The sequence below is a fragment of the Oenanthe melanoleuca genome, chromosome 1 (genome assembly GCF_029582105.1).
Source record: "Oenanthe melanoleuca isolate GR-GAL-2019-014 chromosome 1, OMel1.0, whole genome shotgun sequence".
Classification (NCBI taxonomy): domain Eukaryota; kingdom Metazoa; phylum Chordata; class Aves; order Passeriformes; family Muscicapidae; genus Oenanthe; species Oenanthe melanoleuca.
In genome coordinates, this window is record NC_079333.1 from 25,248,980 (window position 1) to 25,269,746 (window position 20,767).

Below are 20,767 nucleotides of genomic sequence, written 5' to 3' on the forward strand. Positions count from 1 at the left end.
CCAAGTCCAGCCCCCAGGACCCCTGGGCACCTTGCCAGGACCTCTAAAACCCTGCCAGGAGAGTTTAAAAGCATTCAGAAAAGCCAGGAAAACACTCTAAACTCCCACAGCTTCTCACAGGTGAATGTCTGTCCCCTTGCTGAAGCACAGAGTCCAAATCAACTTTGGCCTATGTTACAAGGGAGTTGTCCTAGCTCAGACTCCTGAAGAAAGTTGAAGCTGGCATTCTTGCTACATCAATCATGCAGAGTGAGAAAAGGAAAATATAACAGAAAATCTGGAATATGGTGGTTGGGTTCAGGATTGCTACAGACTGGCAGGTCAACTTTGAGAAGATGGGATGTTATTTTAAGACATAGAAATCATACTAGGAAAGGATTTGGAAAATTTTTTAACTTCCCAAGGAAAGTGCTTTTGTGTTTCCCCAGGATACAATGGAGTGCTGTCTAAATGAAGAATTTGGGGTAGAATCTCTTTGAGAAAAGAGTCCCAGGGAACAATTAACTAAATTTTATCCTGAAACCTAAAATGAGGAGAGATTTCTACCTTGCTTTAGAGCCAGCCGATAAAGTCACATAGCAGTTGCAGACTTCACTGTTCAGATATGTTTAATGACTTCAAATCTTGGCATATGTCTTGCTGATCTTTAGAATTTAGTAGTGTATTTAATAAAAAATGGCACAGTATGTTCCCAAAAGTGTCCTAAAGATGATATCTGTTAGTGTCAGTTTTTCAGAAATGTATTAGTTAACTGTACTGCACAGGAGTGAGGAACATTTCTTGTTAATTTAGGGAGGGAGAAAGCTTGATGACACATGCAAATGGCACGTCATATATTTTAAGTTCTGTGTATGTCGCCTACACTAACTGTATTTGTCCTTTCAACATCTTTCTTAGCTTGAGCAGCATAATTTTTAAATTTTATGTGACTGAGATACACCTGTTAAAGAGAAGATTAATTACATAATAGCATTTTTATTAAAGATTAGGTACCTTTTGGGAGAAAAAAAAAAATATATATATACATATGGAGCCCTGATGGCTTCTGCCTTGAAATTGCTGTCTTCCTTTCTTTACCTGGCAGCTGTCAGTGCTCAGGAAGGAGCTGGGCCAACTTGTTCCCTGCAGGAGGAGTACAAACTGCTTGGGGTTAAGAAAGCTACAACAGTGCTTACATGAAAGTGGAAATGGAGTGAGGGCAGCACTTGAAAGGTCAAGTAGACATAAGTTTCTCTTCCATGAGAATGGAACTGAAGTGCCAGGAGCAGCTGTCCTGTGAAAGTCTTCTTTGATAAGTTACAGATGTCCTCAAAGGACAGAAGGTGGCCCAAGTGTGAAAGAGTAGTGGGAGAATCTGCCCCAACCCTGTGTGTCAACACTTAAGGCAGAAGCACATGCAGAAATACTTGGTGTGATTCCAGCAGTGCTGGTTCTCTCCAGTCTTTTCCAGGGAGTTCCAGTGGAGGGATGACTTTTTTTTTTTTTTTTTTTTTTTTTTTTTTTTTTTTTTTTTTTTTTTTTTTTTTGCATTGAGGCATCTGGGCAGAGGAACACAACACTGCAGTTTGTTGTCTGAGGAAGAGATTCACTGGCTCTGGTGGAGCACAGGAACCATGTGTATAGTGTGAGGATTAGCTCAGTTTTAAGGTGGAGTACGTGAGAAAGTAATTTTCTAATTTTATTCTTCACTTATGGCAGAAACTATTCCTGTTTTTAGACACTTTTATTGACTCTGAAGAGGTGACTCTCTTCTGAGCTATACAAAGAACAGTTTTGTACCAGATACAGATCTGCTTCATAAGAATAGATTCAGGAGCAACCTCCAGTTATAATTGTTGCAAAAGAGCATGTGGGGTTTCCAATGATCTGATCCCATTTTTAACTACACGTTTGTAAAGAGCAGCACTGGCACAAGTTGTTTGGCAAGGACTGTGCAGCATCCAGTCCTACTCCCATCTTCCCTCTGGCTTCTTGACTCTTCAGGAACTTTTTAGCCCTCTGTGTTTTATAGCCTCTGATGCTCCTGCTAATGCCAGGAGCACCCTCACACAGCTTCATGCTTCCTGCCTAGCACCAGGCAAAACAAAGCAGAGCCTGTTCATTGTTATCTCTCTCTGAAAAGCTCAGAGAGAGTCTGTACCTGGGAACTTGCACTGGGAAGACCTGTCTCCAGCTGGCCCTCGATGTTGCCTGCTGAAGCTTAGGCTGTGTCAGCTCATTTGCAGATGTTGCCAAGGGCACAGTACAGCTTCTCACTTCACTCCCTGGGAAGCCAGAGTGCATTTGTACCCTGAGACATTTTAGAGACTAGGTTCAGTTCAGCAATAGGTGTCTTTTCCCCAGGGAGCAGTTATTAATAGCTTCACAAAAAATGACAGCTGTGAATGCAGTGCTAGAACATCTATCCTGGTTTGAAGGACAGGTGTCTGCCGATAAAGGCAGAAGTTTTCCTTTGAAATAGAGACTTTAATTCCACTCCCCCCGAGTATTATAATTGTTTGAATCAAGGACTCTGAGGCAGAGATAAGGGAGTAGGAATAACAGCTCTTTTACTAATATATCTAACCGTACAAGCAGAAACAACAGCAGTTGTTAAAATTACCAACAAAACAGAACAGATAACTCGGTTCCAGTCCTTTCTTTAGCTGTGGGCACACTCTCTCTCAGTGGGAGCGGAGGCGGGAGGAGGTGGCAGCGGCCATGCCGGTCTCGGGTGGGAGCGGCTGGAGCGGGCAGCTCCTCGCTCACCGTTTGGGTTCTGGTGCTCAGCTGTGTCCGCAGAGGCAGGAGGCTGGAACGAGGCAGATGCAGGGCAGGTGATCACAGAGGGTCTGGCTCTCCTGCGTTCGGCTCCAGACGGAGAATCCTCCTCTGAGCTTCCTGGAAACACGAGTCCCCTCCGGAAGCACGAGAGTCCCCCCTGAAGCCCAGCCCTTACCTACCCCTTTTGTCTAGAGTCGTCAAAGGTCCTGGGTGTACCCTGGCCAGCTCTATTGGCATGATAATGGGAAAAATTCTTTAAATTGACACAGTAATAGAATAACACCCAACCCCCAACATTATCCACACCGAATTTTTCCCATGCCAACATGCTACAGCAAATTAAAACTTTTAAATCATGTACATACATACAGTTACAGGAACAGTATCATAGATAGTTCATCCTAGAACAAGGTCTCCTTGGGGTGTGCATCGGGTCTCTCCATCCTTTTGCATCACCCACCAAGTGCAACTTGGTCCTTGAGTGAAAACCACCCCACGAACAGGATTGTCTTTTCTGGAGGGAGAGTTCACCCAAACAGTTTTTCCTAACATGCCTCTCAGGTGTACCACAGGGACCTTATCTCCATCTGGTGCTCCCAAGGGCTCAGACTGGGCAAAGCCTACTCGGTTAGTGGAACCTCGGATGTTCAGTAACCATGTGGCCTTTGGTAGATTGATCTCCCAGTTTTTGAAAGTCCCCCCACCAAGTGCCTTTAAGGTGGTTTTAAGCAGACCATTGCACCGTTCGACTTTCCCAGCCGCTGGTGCATAGTAGGGAATATGGTACACCCACTCAATGCCATGTTTTCTAGCCCAGGTGCTTATAAGGCTATTTTTGAAATGAGTCCCATTGTCTGACTCAATTCTCTCAGGGTTGCCATGCCTCCAGAGGACTTGCTTTTCCAGGCCCAGGATGGTGTTCCGAGCAGTGGCGTGGGGCACAGGGTAGGTCTCCAACCATCCGATGGTGGCTTCCACCATGGTCAGCACGTAGCGCTTGCCTTGGCAGGTCTGAGGCGGTGTGATGTAGTCAATCTGCCAGGCCTCTCTGTACTTGTACTTGGACCATTGCCCCCCATACCAGAGGGGCTTCACCCGCTTGGCCTGCTTGATGGCAGCGCACGTGTCACAATCATGGATAACCTGAGAGATGCTGTCCATTGTTAGATTCACCCCTCAGTCTCGTGCCCACTTATAGGTGACATCTCTGCCCTGATGATCTGAGGAATCGTGGGCCCATCGAGCTAGGAACAATTCTCCCTTGTGATCACAATCTAAGTCTATCTTTGAAAACTTTATCGGTGCAGCCTGATCTACCTGCTCGTTATGCCGGTGTTCTTCATTAGCCCAACTCTTGGGAACATGAGGATCCACATGACGGACTTTCACGGGGAGCTTCTCTACCCAAGTGGCAATGTCTTTCCACTCATCAGCAGCCCAGATTTGTTTTCCTCTACGTTGCCAATCAGCCTTTTTCCACCTCTCCAGCCACCCCCACCGAGCATTGGCTACCATCCAGGAATCAGTGTAAAGGTAGAGCTTTGGCAATTTCTGTCTCTCAGTAATGTCCAAGGCCAGCTGAACAGCTTTGAGCTCAGCAAGTTGACTTGATCCACCTTCTCCTTCAGTAGCTTGTGCAACCTGTCGTGTGGGGCTCCATACGGCTGCTTTCCACTTCCGGTTCATTCCCACAATGCGACAGGTACTGTCAGTGAAAAGGGCGTAGCATTTTTCATCTGCTGGCAGTTGGTTGTATGGGGCTTCTTCAGCCTGGGTCACTTGCTTCTGCTCCTCTTCATCAGTGAGACCAAAATCTTCACCTTCTGGCCAATTTGTAATTATCTCCAAAATCCCAGGGTGATTCGGGTTGCCAATACGGGCGCGCTGAGTGATGAGGGCAATCCACTTGCTCCATGTGGCGTCGGTGGCATGGTGGGTAGAGGGAACCTTTCCTTTGAACATCCACCCCAGCAGTGGTAGTCGGGGTGCCAGGAGAAGCTGTGCTTCCGTGCCAATCATCTCTGAGGCAGCTTGAACTCCTTCATAGACAGCCAGGATTTCCTTCTCTGTGGGAGTGTAATTGGCTTCAGACCCTTTGTAACTTCTGCTCCAGAATCCCAGGGGTCGGTCTTAGGTCTCACCAGACACCTTCTGCCAAAGGCTCCAGGACAGACCATGGTTCCCGGCTGCAGAGTAGAGCACATTCTTTACCTCTGGTCCCGTCCTGACTGGGCAAAGGGCCACTGCATGAGCGATCTCCTGCTTGATCTGGGCGAAGGCTTGCTGCTGCTCAGGGCCCCGGTGGAAATCGTTCTTCTTGCAGGTGACCAGGTAGAGAGGGCTCACAATCTGGCTGTACTCAGGGATGTGCATTCTCCAAAAGCCTATGGCACCTAGGAAAGCTTGTGTTTCCTTCTTGCTTGTTGGTGGAGACATTGCAGTGATCTTATTGATGACCTCAGGCGGGATCTGGCACCATCCGTCTCGCCACTTCACTCCCAGGAACTGGATCTCTCGGGCAGGTCCTTTGACTTTGCTTTTCTTGATGGTGAAACTGGCTCCCAGCAAAATCTGGATGCTCTTCTCTCCCTTCTCAAATACCTCCACTGCCGTGTTCCCCCACACAATGATGTCATCAATGTAGTGCAAATGTTCTGGAGCCTCACACTTTTCCAGTGCAGCCTGGATCAGTCCATGACAGATGGTGGGGCTTTGTTTCCACCCCTGGGGCAGTCGGTTCCAGATGTACTGCACGCCTCTCCAGATGAAAGCAAACTGAGGCCTGCACTCTGCTGCCAAAAGAATGAAGAAAAATACATTGGCAATGTCAATGGTGGCATACCACTTTGCTGCCTTGGACTCCAGCTCGTATTGGAGTTCCAGCATATTCGGCATGGCAGCGCTCAGTGGTAGAGTCACTTCATTCAATGCACGATAGTTCACAGTCAATCTCCGTTCTCCATCAGGCCAGATGGGGCTGTTGAAGGGTGAGTGGGCTTTGCTGACCACCCCTTGGCTCTCCAGCTCATGGATCATCTTGTGGATGGGGATCACAGCATCTCATCCGGTACTGCCGGCGGTGCACTGTCATGGTGGCAATCGGTACCTGTTGCTCTGTCACTTTCAGGAGTCCCACTGCAGATGGGTTTTCTGATAGTCCAGGCAAGGTGTTCAACTGCTTAATGCTCTCTGTTGCTACACCAGCTATTTCAAAAGCCCACCTGTGGTCCTTTGGGTCTTAGTAGTAGTCTTTCCTGAGGAAGTCTATGCCTAGAATGTGCGGTGCCCCTGGGCCAGTCACAATAGGATGTTTCTGCCACCCCTTCCCTGTCAGGCTAATCTCAGCTTCCAGCAAAGTGTATTCCTGTGATCCCTCTGTCACCCCAGCAATGGAAACATGTTCTGATGGTATCAGGGTGCATTGTGAACCAGTATCAACTAAAACTCTATGTTTTTGTGGCTTTGACGTGCCAGGCCATCGAATCCACACTATCCAATAGACTCTATTATCCCATGCCTCTCCCTGGCTAGAGGCAGGGCCCCTCTAGCCCTGGTTATTATTTCTTTCCTGGGCATACATAGTGGAGGTTCCTTCCAGGGGATCTGACAGATCATCCTCCCTTCTGTAATACCCTGCACATTTACCATGGGAGGTTGAGGCTACCTTCATTTTAGCGCCATTCTCTAGGTTAGCATTTCCCTCCCTGAGCTGACACACCCATGCTGCCAGGACAGAAGTGGGTTTCCCATCCCATTTTCCCATGTCTTCCCCATGGTCTTGCAGGAAGAACCACAGGTCAGCTCGTGGGGTGTACCCTCTCTCTAGCTGGGGGGTGTTGGGTTCTAGATTTGGGGCCTGTGACTCGCACTGGTGCTGCACTGATCTTCCTTATCTCCTCCCTCATCTCCTCCCTCATCTCCTCCCTCATATCCCTCATCCTATCTTGGACCTCTTGGAGGTCCCTGGCCACGGCAGAGACATTGGCCTGCATTGGGCCATTCATCATACTCTCAAAATTTCTGAGTTTGTTGGCAACAGAACCCACTGTCTCTTGGTGGTTATCAGCACTGATCATTGCAAAGAAGGTGGTATATTGAGATGGCCCCAGGGTTGCCAAATTCCACAGCATCTGCCCTGTGCACCTGACCTTGTCAGGGTCATTGTCATGCTGTCCATCCCTCCCAAAGAGTACCTCTAATACTGCCACTTCTCTCAGCTGCTGGATCCCTTCCTCAAGGGTCTTCCAGCGCATTCTACAGTAGTGCTCCTGCATTCTCTCTTTGTGGACAAACCTCTCTCTCACACTCATTAAAAGCCAGTCCCAGAGGGAAAGGAGGCCTTGCTCCCTTACGAATATCTGGTCCACACCTGAGCCCTGGGCCAAGGATCCTAAATTCCTGGCCTCAGTTCCATCCAGTTGCACACCTGTTCCCGTAAGGTCCCAGACCCGGAGTAACCAAGTTGTAAAAGGCTCACGGCCTCGCCGTGCAATGTCTTTACACAGGTTACGGAGACTGTCATATGAGAGGGACTAGGTGACAATCTCAACCTCTGGCTCCCTTGCTGGTTGTGAGGACCCTCCTGGCTGGTCCCCATTATCTAGGTGCTTCATTTTAATCTTAGATTTTCTAGTTTCCACAGAGGCAACTGCTGCTGGCTGTGGCTGCCCCTGTGGTTCAGCTGGAACCTGGACAGATACAACATCTACGGGTTCCACTGCAGCACCATCTGACTCTCCCTCTTTAGGGCAGGGGGAGGGTTTCTCACCAGCTGGAGAAAAGTGCTCCTTCACCATCTGGCTGTGCTCCTTCAACATCTGGCTTTGCTCCTCCAACATCTGGCCTATATCCTTCACTAGGGCCCCCACCCACTCTGGGTGGTTCATTTCTGTGGTGGGCTGTGGGGCAGCATCCCTAGCCCCTGGAGCAGGGCTAGGCTCTGGGGCAGCATCCCTATCCCCTGGAGCAGGGTCATGTTCTGGGGCAACACCCTAGTCCCTTGGGCAGGGGCAGACTCTGGGGCAACATCCCTAGTCCCTTGGGCAGGGTCATGTTCTGGGGCAACATCCCTGGTCCCTGGGGCAGGGGCAGACTCTGGGACAACATCCCTAGTCCCTGGGGCAGGGGCAGACTCTGGGGCAACATCCCTAGTCCCTGGGGCAGGGGCAGGTTCTGGGGCAACATTCCTAGTCCCTGGGGCAGGGGCAGGTTTCTGGGGCTGCACCTTTATTCCCTGGGTAGGTATCAGGGTTGTTATCCAAGCCAATATTCCCTTGTTTCTGAATTCTAAGTAGAACAGGCCTATCAGCAACACCAGCCACTGTATAATAACACTAGCAATTAAAGCAGATCTGAAATCCTTGAGAACTGGTGGGGTAGCCTCAAAAAACTGGGTGATGGGTTGGGAGAAAATTTCCCTTGCATTCATTACCTCACAGTAAGTACCATTATTGAATTAACCCCAGAACCATGCAGTTAGGGTACGATAGCTCTGGATCCATGTGGTCACTTCCCACAGGAAATTAAAAAACCATGAATTCCTGACATAATCAATCCACCAAACTAATCGGATAATAGCTACAGTAACTTTGGTGAGGGGGCCCCTATTCAAATAAGGGCTTGCAAATGGGAGAGAGATATCTGTGGCCACATGGAGCCCAAACCAGATGAAACCGGACAGCATGTTGCCACTTAAGAGAGCTGTTACTCCTGTCTTAACTCTCCACTCAGTGCCCTCGAGCCCCACGTTGGGTGCCAAAATCTGTCCTGGTTTGAAGGACAGGTGTCTGCCGATAAAGGCAGAAGTTTTCCTTTGAAATAGAGACTTTAATTCCACTCCCCCCGAGTATTATAATTGTTTGAATCAAGGACTCTGAGGCAGAGATAAGGGGGTAGGAATAACAGCTCTTTTATTAATGTATCTAACCGTACAAGCAGAAACAACAGCAGTTGTTAAAATTACCAACAAAACAGAACAGATAACTCGGTTCCAGTCCTTTCTTTAGCTGTGGGCACACTCTCTCTCGGCGGGAGCGGAGGCAGGAGGAGGTGGCAGCGGCCACACTGGTCTCGGGTGGGAGCGGCTGGAGGCGGGCAGCTCCTCGCTCACCGTTTGGGTTCTGGTGCTCAGCTGTGTCCGCAGAGGCAGGAGGCTGGAACGGGGCAGATGCAGGGCAGGTGATCGCAGAGGGTCTGGCTCTCCTGCGTTCGGCTCCAGACGGGGAATCCTCCTCTGAGCTTCCTGGAAACACGAGTCCCTCCTGAAGCACGAGAGTCCCTCCTGAAGCACGAGAGCCCCTCCTGAAGCCCAGCTCCCACCCACCCCTTCTGTCTAGAGTCGTCAAAGGTCCTGGGTGTACCCTGGCCAGCTCCATTGGCATGATAATGGGAAAAATTCTTTAAATTGACACAGTAATAGAAAAACACTCAACCCACAACAACATCCTAGTGATGGCAACAAGAACAGAGCAGGGCACACGTGCTCTGAAGCTGATAATGGCATCTCCCTTCATGTCCTGTAGCAGTGAGATACATGGATTAATTCTAAATGCATTGGTAGCATATGGGTCTAAAATTATTTTGCGCCATTTAGAACAAGTCCTTTGAGCTAAGGCTGTTGTAAATTCTAATTAGTCCGTGCTAATCTCCATAACAGGCAGCTATTTCTAATGCAGATCTAACTGATGACGTCTGACAGCATTTTCCACATTTAATTATACACTTGCAACAAGCTTATATCATGTTAGGGTCAGAATGTTTGCTCCAGTTCAGAAAACTTTATTTTCTATACTCTGAAGGAAGTTTGTATTTGCTGCAGGTTTGTGCCTGTTCACGGAACACCAATTTATGCCTGTTTGCTTGTATTTATTTATGCAGAAAATAGGGAAAACTCCTTCAGCCGTTCCCGAAGCTCCAGTGTGTCCAGTATCGACAGGGACTCAAAGGAGGCAATCACAGCTTTGTACTTCATGGAGTCCTTTGCCCGGAAGAACGACTCTGCTGTTTCCTCCTGTCTCTGGGTCGGAACAGGCCTAGGAATGGTCATAATCCTATCCCTTAATCTGCCGGCTAGTGACGATTTACGGCAGTCAGATCCAGTCATGGTGTCACCAAGTGGTGAGAGTGCAGCTCTTTTCCTGTTTTTTATCTGTTTTGGTACAATGAGGCAATAACTGCATGATTTTGTATGGCCTTTGGGGCAGAAATGTCTCAAAAACTCAAGAAGCAGTCACTCAATGAGTGGAAGGCACACAGGTAAAGATGCTCATGAGGGACCAACAACTTCATGGACTGAGATGCTTTGGTTGTGTTAGTGCCAAAGATTGCCTTGTGTAACATGTGTCTTGTGAGGACATGGAAATTAGCAGATTTCCTTCAAATTGTGAAATTACAGTCCTGTTTACAATTCTGTCTGGGATTCTGCAAACAATTTGGCTGTCTTAGTATCAGAAAGCTGCAGAGAAGCAGAAGGGAGCTCAGGAAAGAAAAAAAAATGTTGGCAGGTTGCTGCACCAGGAGAGATCCTTGGCTGAGTCAGTGACGGTGTAGCAGAGAGAACAGAGGGCTGAGAGGTCAGGTCTGAGGAGAGGCAGCATGTGCTTAAAAATGGACAAAAAAAATGGAGAATGCACAGAAACACAGATTTCCCACCCCCATTTTATTTAGAAAACCAATGCTGGAAGGTCACCAGACTTAGAGCAATTTTACTATTGGGGAATAAATATTCTACTAGTGTAATGTAGAGATAAACAACAGCATGTATTATATTCATCATTATAGATATCAGCTGCCTGAGACCTTTCCAGTATTGGCAGGCTGTTTGTTCACCTTCTCTTGTGGCCAAAAAGAGCTGAGCAAGCACTCCTTGTCACCTTGTCTGGATTAATGTGTGTGCTGTGCTTACAAAAGCTGGATGTCAGCTGTGCTGTGCTGACAGCCAGTCTGATTATGGTGCCAGTGCCAGTGAGAGGAAATTCTGTTCTGCAGGCACCGTCCTGACACTGAAGGGAGCTGTGCTGACCTTCGCGTGCTTGGACTGCATGGGGACACTGACACATCGGCCCTATGAAGTATGGAGGGATCCCCACGGTGCTGATGACGGTGACAAAACAAGGAAAAGGAAACTAGTCATGCATTCCCCTTCCTCCTCCCAGGATATGGGTGATCATCAATTTGCAGTCATTTGTTCAGAAAAACAAGCCAAAATCTTCTCATTGCCTTCCCAAACATGTCTTTATGTCCACAACATCACCGAAACGTCTTTTTTATTGAGAGCAGATGTGGTCACCCTCTGTAACAGCATCTGTCTGGCGTGCTTTTGTGCTAATGGGCACATCATGACACTGAGGTACTTATCTAACTAATCTTGTGGCAAAACTAAGCAGAAAGGTGGCACAGGGCTGTCATATTCCACTTGTGTTTGTTGCAGAGTGCCTGATGCTCTGCATTAACTCCTTGGTGGGTGTATTTAATTCCCTGCCTTGATGCAGCCATACCTGATCCTAGGGCTGTCTCCACATTGGGAGTTAAGATAGGCAGATGCACAGTAAAGCAAGCTCTTACTCTTTTCTAGTAATTCCCTACCCATGACAGTTGATGGCTGGTGATTTTTAACTATGATAAAAGAAAGCCCCGATAATTTTGCTCAGTTATGGTGGGTCAGGTAGAGAGAAGTATATAACTCAGCCATAGAAAGGATTCTGTTTATCCTTTGTGAAATACCAAGTCCCACTCTTGGCAGTTCTGAAGATTTTCTGTTCAGAGCACTGGATTTCCCTTCCTTGTCTGCTCCCCCAAGGGGCTGACTGTGCAGTAGCCCTGTAGTTGTACCTTCACCTTGCTGCACCCTGTTTCCCTGGCCAGACCATTTAAATTTGGGAAAGTACTGTCCAAAACAGCAAAACGCGAGAAGCTGGAAGACAGCAAAGGCAATGCTGGAACCTTTGTCCACAGGGTGGAAGCCCTTTTTCTATAGATGACCCTGCAGGCCTTGCCCTGCAAACAACCCAGCCATGTGGCACAAGCCATACCATGCCACATGCACATCCCATATCCAGACAGTAGCAGTAGCCTTAGGGCCATGGAGACAAGGCCGCTGAAACTTCTTCTTGCCAGCAAACAAAATACAATGGGAATACAGCATTTTTATGACAGAATTTTTCAGCTTAGAGCTGTACTTTAACTGTTGCAGTTATGAAGAGCATAAAGTGAAGTGTTGGTTTAAAATGCTGGCACAGAGCAGATGTACCATGTATGGCAGCTGGACTAATCTGGGAATCTGCTTCTCCTCAGCTTGCCCAGCCTTCGCCCGCTGCTGGACATTAACTATTTGCCAGTCACAGACATGAGGATAGCACGGACCTTCTGTTTCACTAATGAAGGGCAGGCTTTGTACCTGAGCTCTCCCACAGAGATCCAGCGCCTGACATACAGCCAGGAGATGTGTGACAACCTGCAGGTAGGGCTCACACCTCACTCTGGTGCCTGTGTGTGGGAGGGATGGTGGCCTCACTCATCAGGGATAAATTTGCCCTGATAAGGACAGTGCTACAGGTCCTTATCTGCAACACAAAGAGGTCAGCAGCTCTGTTGTTCTTTGGGCTTTTTCATCCAATGTCACCTGCACTTAGGCAAAAAGTCTTTACAATAGTAGAGATGGGCTGGTTTGGTTTGGTTATTTTACAATGAAAATGAAAATGACATTTACTGAAGAGAAGGAATTGTGAGAGGTTACAGGGAGAAACATGAATAATAAAAGGAAGGAAAAAAAAAGAAAGAAGGGGAATAAGTTCTGGGTTATATAATTAGCAGTGAACCAGAATGGAAGTATAAAAGAAGTGGTCCTGCCAGCACTCATTATGCCCTAGGGAATAACACGTGCTGAGCTTCTCAACTCACATCACAGCACTGTCTGTCTCAAGTCTGAAAAGGCACTTTGAGAAGCGAGCATTGCACACTAGCTTTGGTGCACCAGAGAGGAGATTATTTTGCAAGGAGCCAATTTTATAATAATAAAATGTTCTGGCTGATGCATCTTAGACTATGGACCTACAGCAAGAGGCTGTTACAAGCTAGATTTTTTTTTTTTATGAGCATCACACAACTACCAAGCAAAGGGAAACACAGCCCTTGGTTCTCTGTACTGCTGGACTATGGCTGCTTTTGTCTTGGCTTTTACACAAAAAAAGGTTTGCGTGGTCATGATGTGTATACAGAAAGCAGATGACCCAGTAGCACCTGCTACCTGGGAAAACAAAGCTGGGCTGCATGAGAGCACTTAGGCTCCAAGGGCTGCAGTAATTTTTCTCCCCAGAGCAGGTGACTGTGCAGAGAAGCAGTGGCTGTGAGTCACAGTGCTGTCCTTGCACTCAGCCCCCAGGAGTGAGTACTATGTGCAGCACAGCAACTGGATTTGCCTGCAGTGGCTTGGCTGAGTGAACACAGAGCTGAGTAACAGGGCAGGAACTGCTCCCAGTACACACAGGGTTTCAAACACTAATAGGACTGCACTTTTCCCATCATTTTTTTTTTCCAGAGATCCAGCTTTTCCTGATACTGCTGCAAATAAATCTGAGCCTGACATTTGTTTGGAGTGGCTGCTCCAAGATGTGGCACCAGAACAGTGCCTTCAGCAGATGTGCTTATTTATCATTGCTGATGGCACACTAATGGGTTAGGGGAAGGTTGTAGGAAGGTAATGAATTTTGTTTAAAAAGAAAAAAATCAACTAAACAACAAACCACCAAACTCTGAATTCCTGGCAAGCGCTGAACTCAGGTGTGCTATAAAAAGAAAGCAGAGTGACTGCCCAGCCTGGCTGGGCAATCACTAAATCAAAATACATAATAATATACAACAAATTGTTTATTCAATTGTAGTGTCACCTCTGCTCTTTCTGAGCAAAATGTGGCCTTATCACTGGTATTTTCTTTCTGTATTAACTGCAATTTTGTTTCTCTGGTAAAAAATATGGGACTGGGCAGTGACAAACCAAGTCTCTTTGAAAGTATGAGTGAGCCTAGTTAGCCCAAGCATTTGTCAGAATACACAAATATATATACCTACACCATGCTGTTGACACAACAGACTCTTTTAAAACTAATTGATTAGATTCAGTGCATGTGGCTTGTTAATGATAATCAAGAAAACACCTAGAACCACTTTCACCTCACTAAGCTTTTACATGGACTTTTTCTGCTTTACTAGGACATGCTTGGAGATTTGTTTACTCCTGTGGAAACACCAGAAGCCCAAAACAGAGGCTTTCTCAAAGGACTTTTTGGAGGAAGCGGACAAGCTTTTGACAGAGAGGAGCTATGTGAGTGATTTATTGTTTGGGTTTTTTTTGGGCAGAAATTAGTTCTAAAGATCCTCTGCCCTTGTAATCTAGGAATGGAGCGCTACACAAGATTTAAATGATTGAAAAGAGAAAGTTGACCTAGTAGAGGAAGGGGAGGATCCTTGTCTGCCATTCCATAACTCCTTCACCTTGGCAGATACTTTGGATCAGCTGAGTGGGGGAACACATGATTGCAATGCAGATGTGATGGTGGCAGAGCAAAGCCTGCCACATGTGCCACTTGCCCCTCAAATGATGTCACTGCTGCAAGGCTGCAACTCAAGATTGAGGAGCACTGACAGAGCTGGGCCAGGAGCTCATCCCTGTCTCTCTGTCTATCCATTTCTCCTTTGCAGTTGGCGAGGCCACAGCAGGAAAAGCCTCTCGCAGCCTTGCCCAGCACATCCCAGGATCCGGTGGGATTGAAGGTGTGAGAGGAGCTGCAGGTGGGGTCATTGGGGACCTGACTCGTGCACGCATTGCCCTAGACGAGAGGGGACAGAAGCTGGGCGAGCTGGATGAAAGGACTGCCAGCATGATGGCCAGTGCAGAGGCATTTTCCAAACATGCACATGAGGTAGGAGCCCTGGCAGCCACACTCTGGAACTGGGAACTGCCAACCCTGCTACCCAGCCTTTCTTCCCTGTAGGAAAGCTAAGTGCCCTTCACTCCCTTCACCAAGTCCGGTGTTGGAGGTGTGCTCATGTCAATTGGCACAGCATTGTTCCTGCTCCCAAACTATCAGAATGCCAAAAATAAACTGCCATTGCACACCCCTTCCTTTCACGTTTCCAGAAATGAGCATCCATTTTTAGCCTCTGAATTTAGAACGTGGCACTTTCATCTTGCCTTTCTCACTAATTCATTGTGATTTGTTTTTTTAAGCCACTTAATGCAGCACATCCATGCAGTAGGGCAGAAAACAGGTAGGTGGATGAGTGTATAGGAACCTTTACAGATCTTACTGGGAAGAGGAGAACATTACTAGTACAGCCCTGTGGTACTGTTATATAGAATCAGAATTGCCAGGAATAGGAATAGCTTTTGTGCTTGGAGCTGGAAATGGAAAGTTTTTCATCCCATGCTGTTAAGACTGGGAAAACTAAAGTGATTTTTCTTGAAGATAAAACATCAAGGCATACTTCCCAAAATGCACATTTTTCATTTAATGTGCATCACATCTCTGGACAAGACCTTTACATTTTTATTAGCTTTTGTAAGTATGAGGCAGAAATGATGTGCCCTGAAATGCAAGAAGTTTATATAGTCAAGGCATATCTCCTATGCTCCATAGATAAGTGTCTTTTTTATTCCTATAGAAAGCAAGTTCCTTTAATTTTTGAAGAAGAAAAGTAGTTAAAGCTCCTCCGGAAAAATCTTCTTAAAAAAGCAATAGCAGGTAATGCTTTTTAAATGAAATTAAATATGAGATCTCAGTGGAGTTAAGACCTGCTGACATTGTTAGTGAAGTATTGCATTGTTTTGCATTTATTAATTCTGAAGTTTGACAGTTAATGGGCCTAGGTCATGTGTGGTCTCTCATATGCAGTGTTTGAGTGCCATTTGTTTGGTTTTTTCCCCATCTCTATAGGTGATGCTCAAATACAAGGACAAAAAGTGGTACCAGTTTTAGACTTTCAAAGAAGCTGCTTGTGGCTTCATTGAGAACACTTTTCAGAGAAGCAACCTTTATTCCCAAATCTATCAGCCACTGGCCAGAGACAGTTTTATCTCCTAGAAAGTGTTTTCCTGTTACTATTCATCACAGTGGACATCAAGGAGAAATTTTACACTGTGGAACAGAAGCTGGAATCATGAGGGTCTTTCCAACAGCTGACTCATGGAATGGCCAATTTTTTCTCAAAAGGAACTCAACCATCACTGTGGCATGTAGTTTTCAGAAGCTGTAGGTATGAACTGTGGGCAGTACATCTGGTTAATAATATGCTGTACAAACTCTAATGTAATGCACTTAATACAAGTTTGCATGACTAACTGCCTAAAAAAAAAAAAAAAAAAAAAAAAAGGAAGCATGTTGTGATGTTGTGACCGAAGAAAAATGGGATTTATTTCTATTCTGAGAAAAAAAAGAAAAAAGAGAAAACACTTTAAATGACAAAAAAATCTTTATTTTTTAAAAGTGACATTATAAAAAGCCAGTACATTTCAAGCATGTTTGCTACTGTTCTCCACATAAAAATTAGTTGAGCTGCATTTTATTATCTGCTATTTATTTCTCTTGAAAAGCCTTGCTCCAAACCTGTGCTTTTAAACTCCTACCAGAAAAGTAAATAAATTTAAAATTCTATCCCCAAAATTTAACAATTTTGGACAGGCACTGTCTAAAAAGGTCATTAAGATGTATATAGATGGTTTATTTGCAATTCAGAGCACATGACACATCATCCTAATCTATACTTTTTAAAATGTGCTCTAGATTCATCTGTTGTCCTTGAAGGGGGGCCATGGCACTTTTCATTCCCATGAAGTCTGAATCACTTGGTTGCCTTATTTCCCAGTAGCAGGAATAGCAATCCAGCTTTGGAAAGCATTTCTTCAAGTTAGGAACGGCAAGATGGGAAACCACAGTCCCATCAAGCACAGCTCACAGAGGCTGCTTAGCAGCCTGCAGAGCAGCTTAAGCACTCAGCTGAAATTATGAGAGGGGACCTGCATAGAAAACCCCCCAAAGCATGTGTGAGAGAGAGATGAGGGCAGGAACATTACACACTGGGCCAGGGAGGAGCATGGAAAACCATTACTAACATAGATATAGAACACAGATAAAGTGACACCATGGGTGAGTGGCAATTTAAACTCTGCTCACACTAAAAGTAATTTGCTTCTGCTTCAAAGTGGCTTGTTTGATTTTTGCAGTGAATGCTGCAGAAAACTCTGCAACCTGCAGCCACAGAAGAGAACAGTATACTGGATTTATTGCCTATCCTGCTGGAATGCTCCACCCTATCCTACAAGACTCACTGCCACACAGGTCAACTCTTAGGTTAGAAATTTTTCCAAGATTGGCTTGGAAACAAGGCACTGAAGGCTTCTTTTCATGTGTCTGGACATAGTTTCAAATTAGAAAAAATAAAGTGAGGAGAAGTTGGGAAAACAGCCTTTAAAATTTTACTATTAAAGAAGTGTTAACATCTTCTGTCCTTTAAAGGAATCCTGATGGACACTGATGCAGACAGGCATCATCCCACTCCCACCTAGACCTTAACTTCACTGGTGTTTGTATCATCACAGTGTTCAGATGATCCCTCTCAAAGATGTTTTCCATTTCCTTCCTTTACCTACAATAAAATACAGCCCAGGAAGTTGTACCATCCACAAGTCTGGCCTCACAGTTGGCCCACTACACAAGTTAAAGGGTTGGAAGAGATCTGAGGTGTCAAGTTTTAAATTCCCATTGTAGCAGAACAAAATTTCATGATTTACAGGATTTTTACATTTTGCTGTAGGCCAAATCAAAATGATGGCCCTGACAGTTCTAGCTCAACTGAGAATGTGACTCCAGAAATTCCTCTAGCACAGGATAAACTGTTCTATGTTGTCAGAACTGTAGAAACTTGGAGAAGGAAAGGGTCAAAGCCTGAGCAATGCCTGGGTTTCTGCTGACAGCTAAGGAATTGGAGTTGTCCATGACCCAAGAGGATTTCTCTGTGTGTGTAAGGCTATGCCAAACTTGCCACTCTGATGCCAATAGGAACTGGGTTGGGGGAATTCCTTCCAGGGTCTGGGTCACAGAAATAACCTCTTGTGCTTGTGAGGAAGCACTGCTCTAACCAGGCATCAAGAATGAGAAATAAGGAAGAACATGACAGCAATTTGATCTTCAGTTTAAACCTGTATTCATCCGGCCTGTGCTCTGGCCTAGAATCCAAACCCACTGGTCTCTGGGCAACAAAATCATTTGGGGCAGCATTCAAACTGGCCAGCAGCCAGCTTATTTTCCTTTCTGCCCTGGAGTGTGGCAGTCAGAAGCAGTCCCACAGGCTGATTGGAATCATGGGATCTTTGAAGAAAATTTAAGAGCAATTTCTAACTGCTGATCACTGCAGCTCAACCAGAAAGAAAAGTGTCCTCAACAAGTCTCTCACACAAAGCCCAACTGGCTCTGGCTGCCAGCAGTCTCTAGTTTAACACCATGGTGAAAAAAACAAACCAACTGGCAGTAGATTTCCATTTGCATTTTTATGTAAAAGAGAAATGAGAATTTAGCAGACCTCAAACTTACAAATTTTAATACTAAACTTTTAAGTAACTTTTCTCTAGTACTCCCGATCAGGTCACAGCTTTCCACTCTTACATATTTTACATATTTCCAGACAGTTACCAATTACTATTTCTGTTACGTTCACTACTTGTGACTATAATTATCAATTTTCTTGTAGTCTGTAGAGATCTAAAAATTGTATATGTTTGTATATAGAACATTCTATATATATAATATATATATATATGTAATGTATATGTTGTATAAGTTTGTTAGTGCACACTGTTAAATGCTTTCTATCAAGATTTACCATGTATGTGGAAAAAAAAAAAACTTTAAAAGTTCAATAAGGGAGGAAAAACTCTTGCCTGGGTGATTTATTGTGAAATGAGGGGGAGTGTGGGATTTTCCCAAGGCTTGCCCTGAACACTGCTCAAGGCTGTGACAGGCATGAAGCTGCAGCATTCCCAGCAAGAAGAACAACATCCTGGCTCTGAGAAAGACTGTAGGACTGTGACTGGCTCAAGGAAAATCAAGGATATTATGTCAGTGAATGTTGAAATCTTTCTGTGCTTTCACCTTTCCCACTCAGACAGCACCACCTCAAGCAAAATCCCAAGCTTAGACTTATCTTCAGCCTTGTAATCCTCAGCTACACCAGGCCAGATTGGCTGGAAATACTAGTTCAGTGTAAAATGCTGTTTGTTCATTTAGATACTTAGTTCTCTCACGTTCTTCTCGCTAGGAGCTCTGTCACAATCACATCCAAAACCAGTTACACAGAACTTCCAACAGCACACACACCTTTGGGTTTGACCAGATGTTTGTAATCATGCTGTAGACAGACAGAGAAAATGCATTAAATTAGATTATTTATAAATCTGCAGAGTTGATTAAGTCTTCAATGAAGTACAAGCTACTTTATTTATTAATAAAAAAATCAAATCTATTCCTAGAGCTTTAACTTCAGTTGCAAATCTTGAATTAAAAGACATGGGAATTGAAATTTTGAGAAACAAGTTTTGTTTTCTATAATTACCTGGGGGGGGAGGGGGTTTAAGTTTTTTTACAGTTCTACAGTTCAACTATCTACATCAATTAGTCATTTCATTCTCACAGTACCAGGATTGGTACACAAAAATACTCTATTTACTACATGTATGGTATAAAATTATCACATAAACACTCCTCTAAAACAGTTTATAGTGCTTTTCCAGAATCCCTTTTACACCACAGTGCGTGCATAATAATGCAGGTGGGCATAGAAACTTTTTTTTTTTTACTCAATAGAAAACACTGCATCCAACCACACACCTCCTTCACATATAAACTGTGTGTTGTAGCTCTGGCAAAGCCCCAGTTTTTTTGTTAATTATGCCTCTCAAATAGCCTGGGCCCTGCCCCATCCATCTTTTCCCATAGCCCAAAGGTGAATTCAAGCACAGCATATTTCAGTCTTGAATGTTTTGTTGTCTTGGAAGGGTCTCATAAGAGCACACTCTCTCTCTCCTGAAGGAATGCGTGTGGCCATTCGTAGTCAACCCTTCCTCTTAGGTGTATAAGCAAAGTCACGTAAATGAGTGTTTCCATTCATGTGTTTTGTTTTGTGACCAAATCAACAAATCAAACATTGTACTTTTTTAAATAGCAACAAATATTCAGATTCAAGTGTCAAGGAAATGCGGGCTGAGTATGTGTGTAGGTTGTTAACGAGTTTGTTAACCTGTGTCTCAGAACAAAGGCTGATCTGGGGTGAACCACACACTCCTGCGCTAACCATGTCTAATTTCCATAGGTATCCTAAATCAGTATCACAAAGCTAAGGCATCTTAATGTGAGGCTGTTTCAAGCCCCCATTAATAACCAGAAAAAAAAAAAAAAAAAAAAAAAAAAAAAGGAAAGCAAATAAAGGAAATAATTGATACTAGTTGGTGTAATCTCTTTTTTTTCCAACTTCTACTCCTAGATTCTTTATAGTATCTCAAAGGTGCATGGTTTGTGTAAAGCTTTCGATTGGAGTTTACACTTCTCATTCAGGAATAAAAAAATTGCAATTGTGGTTGTTGCTGGGATGGGGATGGTCACCTCCCTTCCTCCAGCAGCTCCTGCCAGGACAGAACCCCTGCTGCTCCCATATTCCACTGCAGCAAGCTGGAGCACCTAACTGCCATACCAGCCCGCAGAGAATGTTGCCAGCCTTGGACCCAGGCTACCAGCCGACTCCATCACTCCCTCTTCAGAACGAACACAGGCACAGAGCTGAGCTCTCAGAAGGGCAGGAGCGAGCTCAGTGTAAGGGCTCTTCCCAACAGCTCCTCTGAATTGAGCTTCTGACAGCAGAAGCTCAAAACGTCAGCCAAAGGTGTTGAGCTCCCATCTCTCTCTTGTCAGCTATGTACAGTTCTCTTGATGAAATAAGAGCAGCATGAGAGAAAGGCAAAAGG

At 45.2% G+C, this 20,767-nt stretch overlaps 1 protein-coding gene across 9 annotated transcripts in view; it reads left to right on the plus strand.

Annotated features, from left to right (window-relative positions):
• The window catches only part of STXBP5L (syntaxin binding protein 5L), a 198,906-nt gene extending 178,722 nt beyond the window's left edge, over window positions 1-20,184 (plus strand). For all 9 annotated transcript variants that reach the window (XM_056494582.1, XM_056494599.1, XM_056494630.1 and 6 more), the window contains 6 exons: window positions 9,640-9,879; window positions 10,750-11,110; window positions 12,055-12,220; window positions 13,969-14,080; window positions 14,458-14,678; window positions 15,693-20,184. In XM_056494582.1, coding sequence (XP_056350557.1) covers window positions 9,640-9,879; window positions 10,750-11,110; window positions 12,055-12,220; window positions 13,969-14,080; window positions 14,458-14,678; window positions 15,693-15,734 — 1,142 coding nt within the window. In that variant the 3' untranslated portion in view covers window positions 15,735-20,184. The remainder of the gene's footprint in view (window positions 1-9,639; window positions 9,880-10,749; window positions 11,111-12,054; window positions 12,221-13,968; window positions 14,081-14,457; window positions 14,679-15,692) is intronic.
• The last annotated feature ends 583 nt before the right edge of the window (window positions 20,185-20,767 follow it).